General features: G+C 41.9%; 1 protein-coding gene across 1 annotated transcript in view; it reads right to left on the bottom strand.

Annotated features, from left to right (window-relative positions):
* Positions 1-7,847, bottom strand: part of Mcur1 (mitochondrial calcium uniporter regulator 1) — a gene marked incomplete at its 5' end in the record, with an annotated part of 14,204 nt that extends 6,357 nt beyond the window's left edge. Inside the window, 5 exon segments of the mRNA XM_013521858.1 lie at positions 1,606-1,677; positions 2,587-2,628; positions 3,751-3,852; positions 4,345-4,448; positions 7,728-7,847. Of these exon segments, the coding sequence (XP_013377312.1) occupies positions 1,606-1,677; positions 2,587-2,628; positions 3,751-3,852; positions 4,345-4,448; positions 7,728-7,847 (440 nt within the window).
* Between the last annotated feature and the right edge of the window lie 3,112 nt (positions 7,848-10,959).

The raw sequence follows: 10,959 nt of genomic DNA, 5'->3' as shown, positions 1-10,959 counted from the left end.
GAGAGGCTCAATAACTGGGCTTCGTCACTGCCTACAACACACACTCTCAGTGTGCCAAGCCCCAGCCACTGCCCTATGCTTCTGAGCGTTCTCAGCGCAGGACTGCAGGGAACACCGGCCCAGCTAGGTCAGTGAAAGGGTTTGGAGCAGCTCTGCAGACGCTAAGTCCAAGTCAGCCATCAGCAGTGGGCACTGGGATTAAACCGAGCGAGCGAACGACGAGCTGGGTCGGCGTGCCCCGCAAACGCACGGGCTTCATCTGCACTCGCGCGCCGCGTCTCCCAGCCTCCTCGCTGTATTCTTCCAGCTTGGTTAGCCACAGGCGCACGGCCACCCTCCTGAACCAAGTGAACTCACAGTGCTAAAAACAACCAGAAAGGAAACGAGTAGCCAGAGTTTGTTGTCTTTTAGATACTAATTATAGGCTTGTGGCCACGAAGTGTTTTAATAATACCGGCTGATTTAATCTTCCCGGCTGAAGACTGCAGGAAGACTAGAAAGATGAGTAATATGGGCATAATAATAACTTTTACAATGAAGCTCAACGTGACCTCCAAAGGCAGCAGCAGGGCCAAAATGCAATTACATACTTGCGTTTCAGTGTTAGCCTCAGTTATGGCTTAGAGAACATTTTGACTAAAGGCAAACTGTGAAAAAGACGAACAGTGGTGAGTTCAAGCTATGAAAAATGCCCCACAGGCCCTGTCTGTCATTATACTAAGAATAAGGAAGTTGTCTCACTAGGGTCAGCGTATCTGAAGAAAGATTAAGCTAGAAGAGAGATGAACATCCAGACAGGTCAGAAATCACTAGTGCCACCCAACACTTATTTTTGTTTTGCTTGTTTTGTTTTTGAGACAGGGTCTCACTATGTAGTTCAGAATGGCCTCAAACTCACTATGTAGGTCAGGCTGGCCTCAAACTTGTGGCGATCCTCCTGCCTCAGCCTCCCAAGTGCCAGGATTACAGCATGCACCACCAATATATATCTTTATGGAAACATATAACTTCTTGTTGTATTTATAGACAACATATGGAGGTGGGTATATAGCCCCATGGAAGAGTGCAGCCCTGGGTTTCATCCATAGGCACCAAAAAATGTAACCAAAGAACCCCAAAACAAACAAAAAACCTCCTCAAAAAAACCAACATAGAAGTAGGTTTTAACCTTAAATTTCAGTGTCTAATTTAATATTATGTACTATTTCATATTAATAACCTAATATTTCATAGTAATAACCTAATAAAACCCATCTGGGCAATCATCTTTTGCAGAATTAGAGCATGTGGAGATTTAAATCGGTATTAAGTAGCTCAAGATTGAGTTTAATTTCTTTATCAATGTCTATGTAACATATAATCTAGTATCTTTGAAACAAAGAGCCAAACACTATATGACCAAGATTTTAATTTTAGTGTTACTTTTGAAAGCATCAAATATAAGCCCTAATCCCCCCAATACTGAAATTCAAAAATCTGTGTGTATACTGATTAAGTAGCTAAAAATTCAACAGTACTTATGACTTGTATATAGAACCGGATTTACCCAAGCATTCCATCCTAAAAAGAAATGAAAGGAGAATCGATTTCAACAAAGGAACATACCAACTCTTTTACTCTGCTCTTTTCTAGATTGAAGTCTAACTTGGTATCTGTTCGGACTTTGATCACTTCATCCTAGTAGGAAGGCAAATGACAGAGAAAGAGAGAAATCCAGAGTCAGAAACGGAAAGCTGCTAAGGCTGCGGCGCTGGGATCACCCAGTGTCTCTGCGCTAAGGGGGCCCACTGAAGCGAGGGTGCAGCCAGGCGCCAGGGAAAGGAAGCCAGGGCCCGGTGAGATCAGAGACCCTGGACAAGCCACACCTGCAGCCAGCTCTGTGTTAGGGCTTCCCAGTTTATCTATCTATCTATCTATCTATCTATCTATCTATCTATCTATCTATCTATCCATCCATCCATCCATCCATCCATCCATCCATCTAAATGCTTTTGGCTATTGGGTTTTTGTTGTTTTGAGGTGTTATTTCGCTTTATTGCTCAAGCTGGCCTCACATCCCTGGGCTCACATGACCCTCCTGCCTCAGGCTTCCAATTAGCTGCTTTCAACCTCAAGTGTCCCATATATTTTCCTTTTTGGAATTTATAATTAAAGCAGTTCCTTGGAAAGCAAAGATGGGTTCAAAGAAGGAAAATATTACACTATGGTTTCAATAAAGGCCTTCTCTCAGAAACTTACCAAACTCTTTTCCTTCCAAACACTAATCATCCTTTCTACCAAAAACCTGACCTATTTCAAAAATACCACCTTTAAAAATCACATGTAATTCTAAGAGCATCTAAGGGTTCCATGTGGCTATTTTGGAAATATTTTGATTTTAAAATGATTTAATTCCTCCTAGAAAGCAATTTTCTTAATGAACTTAGTTAGACACTGGTAATTTATTCATCGTGTACTTTTGAGGCATATTACACACACGTGACAAAGAATGAGAAAATGAAGCTTTAAAGAGCATGTAATGTGTTTCTGACATACGTATTAACATGTTATTTCAAACAAACCAGCAAACCGGAAAGAGATTCTTACCGTTACTTGTTGTTTTAACTGATGTAGTTCAAGCTTTGTTTTCTAAAAACATTTAGAAAGAAACAAGGATATGTTAAGAAAGAAGAAAAATACAAAACTTGATCAACAAGTCCTATGTGAAAGTTCCACTTCTTCCCTCACTCATCACACACATGAATACATTTAAGGTACAAAGCTGACAACCGAGGCTGGGCATGGTGGCACACGCCTGCAATCCCAGAACTCGGGAGACTGAGGCAGGAGGATCGTTGTGAGTTCGAGACCAGCCTGGGCAACAAAGTGAGCTCAAGGCCAGCCAGCCTGAACTGCATAGCAAGACCCTGTCTCAAAAAGACAAAAAAAAAAAAAAAAAGCTGACAACCATACTAGAATGCGTGTGTAGCCCCTGAAATTAGTTTTAGTTCATACTAAAGGTTACATAAAACTAGTGACACAAGTGTTTTTTTAACACACGTTTGCTTTCAGCAACCCTGCTTTCTTTAATACCTCCTTCGAATTTTATTGCAACAAATTCTGCCCTCAAATAGCTGATTTCAAGGACAATTTAGAGGTCAATTTTTTTTTTTTACAAAGTTTACTATGAAGCTACCGTCAACAAGCACTAAATAACCTTCCCATGTGAAACTCTAAGTAGGACTGAAAGTGAAAGGCTGTATAGAGAAAAGCACATACATAATGCTCTATGCCACCCTTTAAAAAAGGAAAGCAGAGGCTGGGGATTTAGCTCAGCGGCACAGCACCTGCCTGGCAAGCGCGAGGTCGTGAGTTTGATTCCTGGCACTGGAAAAAAAAAGGAAAGCAATACCATGCAGCAGCACTGACTCACCTGCCCTAGTGACAGCACGTTAGAATACACGGCACATTCACTGACCACTGCAGACAAAGGAAGAAAGGCCCAGTGTCGCCAGGCACTCTGTACGCGCCCATCACAGGAAGTTCTACAGCAGCAAACACCAGGTAAGGGTGTCACAGGCCGGACGGTGGTGGGCGGTGGAAGGGGGCAGCCTCTGGGCGCTGCCTTCGCTCTGGCTCTTGCCCTGATCAGTGGCGGGCACTTGGAGGTGCACTGAGCCGGACACCTACTTGTCCCCTTCTACGCATGTACATGACATCATCTCACACGGTCCCAACAAAACAAATTTGATAAATGGCTCTGTGTGTTACCTCATTTTCTGCTCTGAGGGCTGAAAATTCGCTCTTCTCCAAAATAATCATATCCTTTTTCACGTTTGCAATCTGTGACATTATTTGCTGAAGAGTGATCTCCTAGAAAAAGAGAAACAAAGAAAATAATATAACAGCCTAGAAATCTACCCCCTGCCGTCTCTGTGTGCTAGCATCTTAAGGAGAAACTAGAAGAATGTGGACAAGGGAGGCGGCTCAGTAACGTCACCCTCCCTTGGGAAATGAAAAAATGAAAAGAGCAGACACACAAATGAGCATCGCTACTGAACGAGTCATTCGCAGTGGGGCTGGTCCGGAGCACAAGAGCATGACGTCATACTACAACTCCAGCCGCTTCCGCACTTACCAAGTACGTCATTGCCGGAAGTCAGGGCTGAAGCCAATGAACTGTCAAGTACGATGAGTCCATCACAGCTGACTAAGCAGCTGCGAATACTTTTTATACTATGACTGTGTTTGCCCCTTAACGGTGGCTGAAATGATGACATACTTTTCAGTCACATATTATCCAAAACTTATATTCATATTTACTACAATCAATACCTTTTGCTCAGATTTCAAATTCATGCTAACCTGCTGCACCTTGGTGACCATGTCTTTGTAGACGATGTCCGTGTTGGCCTCCGTGATCTTGACTAATGCAGACACAATGATTTCTGCTTGTTGAGTTGTAAACCCTGAGCAAGCACACAAACACAACCACACTCAGAAGAAATGCGGTTCTCAGAGGGAAAACAAAACACATGGAAAAAACCTTACACATTCTTACACTCTGAGGATGGTCTAAGGTCAGAAATCGGGGAAAGCACAGTGTGACAAGAAGGTGCGGAGACTCGAGTCACAGGGGGATGGGCCTGTCACCCTGACCGGGCTGCCCCCTCTGGCTCCCCAGACGGTGAGGAGGCTGGGCTGATGATGATCCTGAATGCCCTGCCTAGCTGTCCAAAATCTCATCTTCAAAGGATGTTTACCACCACAGGGAATGACTGCAATTCAATGTCAAGTGAAAACCAAGAGCTAGACCCAAAATTATAGAGCAAAGATTGCTCCTGTCGTACTTCTCTTGGGGACCACTGGGGATGGAAGCAGGGCTTCCTGCACACGCTCTACCGCCGAGCTACACACCCAGCCTGCCTCTGTATTTAACAGACTCATCATGATTTTTGTTTCCTTTTTTGTATTCTCTCAAGTGGGTACATTTTCTACAGTGGACAAGATACTTAATTTAAAATGCATGTCATTAAAAATAATTTTCTTAAATAGGAAAGCATCATTATTTTATTCCCAACATAAATTAGTCACATTATTGACTATTATTGACTATAGATAGTAATCTAGCTGTTAACTGATTTAATGCTAGAAGTCATAACCAATTCTTTCATTTTCCCTCCACAATTTTCTTCAGTCAGTAGTCTGGAGGGCCAAAATTGGGGAAAAAAGGTATTTTTTAATACTTAACAATGACGGTGGGGCTGGGGATTTAGCGCAGTGGCACAGCGCCTGCCTAGCAAGCACTAGGTCATGAGTTCAATTCCCGGTAACAGAAAAAAATTAAAAAAAAAAAACAATGATGGTGAACTGAGATTCAACTCAGTGTTATTACTGTTTTTAGTGACTATATATAATTTGTATCTCACATTAGACGTTCTAGTACAATGCTTAAAACTCAGTCCCTGAAAAGTAATTCTTTCCATTAAATGCTTCCATTTACAAGAACTTCACAGAGCCTACTGATTCTTCTGATTAATTAAATGATATATTTGTTTGAATCAATAAGTAATATAATTTGTTTGGATGAGATTAGGCATAGGACTAACTTAACAAAGGCACAGATTTAAAGAAGAGAAGGATATCCAAAGATCTACTCCCATCCCTTCATTCAAAGTCCTTTACTTTGTCAAAATGTGTGTTATGCACATCCAGGAAAAATCGCCAGAAACGACCGCGCTATTGTTCAGCTCTGGGGTGTTAGGTTCTGAGGTTCTGCTTTCTGCTTTCCTAATATCTAGAAAATGAACATGACTTTCGTGAATTTTAAATTTTTATTAAAAAAAGCTCATGGAGCCAGGTGTGGTGGTGCACGCCTGTAAATCCCCGCACTTGGGAGGCTGAGGCAAGAGGATTGTTGTAAGTTTAAGACAAGCCTGGGGTACAAAGTGAGCTCAAGGCCAGCCTGAACTGCATAGCAAGACCCTGTCTCAAAAAGACCAAAACAGGGGCTGGGCATTTAGCTCAGCGGCACAGTGCCTGCCTGGCAAGCGCAAGGTCCTGAGTTCCATTCCTGATACCGGAAAAAAAAAAAAACAAAAATCAAAAAGAGCAAAACAAAATAATACAACCCAAAAAACTCATGGTTTAACATAATCAGGCTTAACAATTATAAGAAAAAGTACATGTCCTATTTAATATGTAAATTTTTTGTTTTTATAAATTAGCTGAAAAACGTAAGTCTAATTTTTTTAAAAAAAGAAGGCTGACGCAGGAGGATCTCAAATCGGGACTCAGCCTGGGCAACTTGGTGAGACCGTCTCACAAAAGGGCCAGTGTACTGCCTCAGTTTGAACACCCTGAGTTTGATTCCAGTACAGCAAAAATAAGAAAAGAAACAGAAAGAGAGCAGGAGGGAGGGAGAGATTTATGCAGGTGATAAGCTCCAAAGGCATACCGGTTATAACCACCCAAGAAAGGAGAAAGAGGTAAGAAAAATGAGAATTTAAGCCCTAAAACCTATTGAGCTCTGAGGTGTAGGAGTGAGAGAATAGGGCGCAAGCAGCGGGTAAGACCAGAGAGTTAGGAGCTGTGCTCATCATGAGACATGGCTCCCAGCTCTCTCTTCTTTTTTTCTTTTTTTTTTGGTCTTTTTGAGACAGGGTCTTGCTATGCAGTTCAGGCTGGCCTTGAGCTCACTTTGTACCCCAGGCTGAACTCGCAATGATTCTCCTGCCTCAGCCTCCCAAGTACTGGGACTACAGGCATGCGCCCAGCTCTCAATAAAGCAAGGGTGAAATTCTCCTTAAGATCCTTTCCGGCCTCCTCCTGAGCCAGTCAACTCAGACTCCACCCCTCCACCCCAACCCGAACACCTGCAGAGGCCTCGCGTGTCTGGTCTTAAAAGATGCAAAAAACCATGGGTCAAGTCTGAAATCAAGAAAAGAAAACTGTTTACCATGACAACTTTATATCCCCCATTTCTACTTTCCTTTAAAATTCTCAGCTGGAAGAAGTGTTAGTGAAAAATAAACCCTGTTTCAAGTTTGACAAGAAAAGCTGTGAACGTTATTTCTTATTCAGCACTTAGCTTTTCAAATATGAACATCCACAACTGGATAAATAACTACACAGTGAGATAAAGGCACATATATTTATGTCAAGGGCATAATTTGAAATTCTGATTTTAAGACTATACACATGAGAGAATACGGAATTATAACGGGTGTGTTTAGCTAAGTATGATTAAGTATGAGAAGGTTCACCACATTTCAAGTGCACTTTGAATGAATGCCATACACACTGGAGCAATCTTTTATATTAATTAACTCAACAGCAATAAATGAGACAGTGAGCTGGAAATGATCAATACCTGCTGCTCAGCAACATTTCACTTTTGTAAAATTCTTAAAAGCACACGGGACACACAGCGATGAAACTACCTCTTTTGTGCTTCTGACCCGCTTGTCAGAGGAGCTGTTCCTAAGCTTTACTGATATCGTCTACATTTTTACTGATGACACCGCTCTCCCGTGGTGATGGTATAAAAATGCATTTCACTCACACAAACAGAAACGTTGTGAGAAGAAAATCTCCACTGCAGTGACAAAGCAAAAATGTCCTTAAACAAAAAAATGAAGACTTACAGACTGACTGAAATGTTACCTGCAGGCTTAAAAGTCATAGAGAAATATGAGCAAGTAAGTGGAACCATGTTTTCTGAGGTGCTGAGGGACAGAGGGGATTACCGTTTCCTTCCAGTAAGCACACGAAGGCATGGGTGTCAAAGAAGAGCTTCCGATTCCCGGATGAGGCGAAATCGCTCCTTTTGTGCTCTAGCTGCAGGCACCGCGCAGACAGGCTTAGCTCTAGCATGGAAAGGAAAGGAAGTTCAGAACAGAGTTCATGGCCAACAAAAGCAGGGTAGCACTGCGAAAAAGCATGGTGTGCCCCAAAAGCCTATCAGCTTGTGTGTGTGTGTGTGTGTGTGTGTGTGTGTGTGTGTGTGTGTGTTGCTGGGGACTGAAACGTGGGCCTTATGCCTGGTAACCATGTGCTCTACCACTAAGCTACATCCTGGGATCTGATTTTTCATAATAGCTTTACGGAGACATAACTCACATACCACCCAATTCACCCACCTGAAGTGTAAAATTCAGTTGTTTCCAGTGCATCTAGACTTGTACATCCATCCCCACAATGAACTTTAGAACACTTTCCTCACCCCAAAATGAAACTCTGCACCCTTCAGCCATCACCTTCCCATCCTCCCACCCCTCTCTTGCTCCACCTCCTTACCCAGAGACCCACTAATGTACTTGCTGTCTCTTCTGCTGACCGACTCTGCAGATCTCCTATAAACAGTATTAATGGAAACGGCTTCTTTCACTGAGCATAACATTTTCAAGTACCACCCATGCTGTAAAACATGTCAATTCTTTACCTCTTAGTATTGTGAAATAACACTACACTGTATGGCCACGCCAGAACTGCTCTATGCATTCATTAGTTGAAGGACATGGGCTGTTTCCACTTCTTGGCTATTATGAGTAACCCTATGCACATGACATTTACAATTCCCTTGAGTATGTAACCAGCAGTGGAGTTGCTAGATCATATGGTAGCCCTGCTTAACTGTTTCAGGAACTGACAGATTGTTTGCCATAGCAGCTACAGCACAAAAACACAAAAGTTCAACTTTGATGAAGCCCAAATCTGTTTTTTTTTTTTTTTTTCTGTTGCTTGCTTTTGATGTCCTATGCAAGGAACCACTGTTTTCTTCTAAAGAGCTTTAGCTCTTATAGTTAGGTGCTTGGTTCACTTTGAGCTTTTTGTATATGGTATGAGGTAGCTTCATTATTCTCCCTATAGATATCCAGCTGTCCCAGCGCCACTTTCTGTACTGTCCTGTCTTGTCACCCTGGCGGAAAATAACTGATCACGATCTATTAACTCTCCATGCTATTCCACTGATTGTATGCCTGTCTTGTGCCAGACCACACTTGGATGATTACTTGCAGCTCAGCTGTGTGGTCTGACCTCAGAAAGTAGATCTGAGATGGTTCTTTCCCAAGCTGAGTCCCTTGCATTTCCCTATGAATTATAGGATAAGCAATTTTTACCAAGAAGCCAACTGAAAATTTTTGTTGTTTTGTTTTTTTAAGACAGGGTCTTGCTATGCAGTTCAGGCTGGTTGTGAACTCACTATGTACCTCTAGGTTGGTCTCAAACTCAAGGTGATCCTCCTAAATTCTAGGATTACAGGAGTGGTTACTATGCCCAGTGCCAACTGAGATTTTGAGAGGGATTGTGTTAAATCTGTAGATCGCTGGGCTTGGTGGTACATGTCTATAATCCCAGCACTTGGGAGGCTGAGGCAGGAGGATTGTTGCAAGTTCAAGACCAGCCTGGGGTACAAAGTGAGCCCAAAGCCAGCCTGAACTGCACAGCCAGAGACTGTCTCAAAAAGACAAAAATAAAAAATAAATCTGTAAATCAATGTAGGGAGTACAGTACTGTCATCTTTTTTGGGGGGAGGTCTTTTTGAGACAGAGTCTCGCTATGCAGTTCTGGCTGGCCTTGGGCTCACTTTGTAGCCCAGACTGGTCTTGAACTTGCAACGATCCTCCTGCCTCAGCCTCCCGAGTGCTGGGATTACAGGTGTGTGCTACTATACCTGGCCAGAACTGCCATCTTAATAATACTAAGTACTCAGGTCAGTACACATGCGAAATCTTTCCATTTATTCAGGTTTTTAATTTCTTCAACTGTGTTATGTGGTTTTTCTGAGTGTGTTATGCTCTTTTGTTAAATTTATCCCTAAGCATTATTTTTTGAAGTTATACTCATTTTCAAGTTACTTATTGCTAGTGCATAAAAATGCAACTGATTTTGTCCAGTGACCTTGTATCTTGTTGAACTTATTAGTTCTAATACTTTAATAACTCTTTAGGTTTATTTTTATAGACAACCTCATGTGGTCTGAGAATGGTGATGGTTTTACTCCTGCTTTCCATCCTTGTGCTCGCTTCAGCAGCACATACGTCCTTTCCAGCCCAGGTGCCTTTTTATTTCATTGTCTTGCCTACCTGTCCTGGCGAGATCTTCCAGTGCAACACTGAATAGATCAACAGCTGGTATCCTGTTCTTGTTCCTGGGCTTCGATGCAAAGTGTATAGTCTTTCTCTGTTAGGTTCCCTTCTAGTCCTAGTTTACTAAGGGTCTTAAAAAATGATGAAAGGGGGCTGGGGACTTAGCTCAGCGGCACAGCACCTGCCTGGCAAGTGGAAGGTCATGAGTTCAATTCCCGGTACCAGAACCCCACCCCACCCAAAAAAGATGAAAGGGCATTAGATTGTGAAAATGCTTTCTCTGGGTCTGTTGAGATAATCATGTAGGTTTTGGCTTTCATTCTGATAAGGTGTATTATCTGAATGCTTAGACGTTCATGAACCTAACATTCCTGGGACACTTACTCGATCAGGATACATAATATCCCTGGTTACACTGCCAGATTTAGTTTGCTAGTATTTTGCTGAAGATTTTGTATCCATATTCATAAAACATAGTTTTCTGCACTGTCTCTGCAAAAATTCATCTTTCAGGAGATGTGTTCTAACAAGTTTTACCTTTTTAATGAATTGCTGTATCTTTAACGGCAGGGCCAACCCGTTTTATTTAAAGGCACTCATTTGAGTAGTATAGTATACTGCAATCGTTTCCTAGCTTTTAGATTCCAAACTACTAAAACAGTTTTTTAAAAAATTAGATCAACATTTGGGTTACCAGTTTTTTAATTTTTCAAGAGAAGACATTTAAATATAATAGCTTCTTACTATTACTATCAAACTAAAAAAGATACTTTCCAAACAGGAAAAAGATGGACAATCTAAAATAAAGATGCTACATTTAAAGTTAATAACAGCTGGGCATGGTAGTACATGCCTGTAATCCCAGCACTTGGGAGGCTGAGGCAGGAGG

This window comes from Chinchilla lanigera, unplaced genomic scaffold, assembly GCF_000276665.1.
Source record: "Chinchilla lanigera isolate Chin_1 unplaced genomic scaffold, ChiLan1.0 scaffold00064, whole genome shotgun sequence".
In the NCBI taxonomy this organism is placed as follows: Eukaryota; Metazoa; Chordata; class Mammalia; order Rodentia; family Chinchillidae; genus Chinchilla; species Chinchilla lanigera.
The sequence above is the reverse complement of the archived record's forward strand: the minus strand, read 5'-3'. Positions and strand labels throughout refer to the sequence as shown.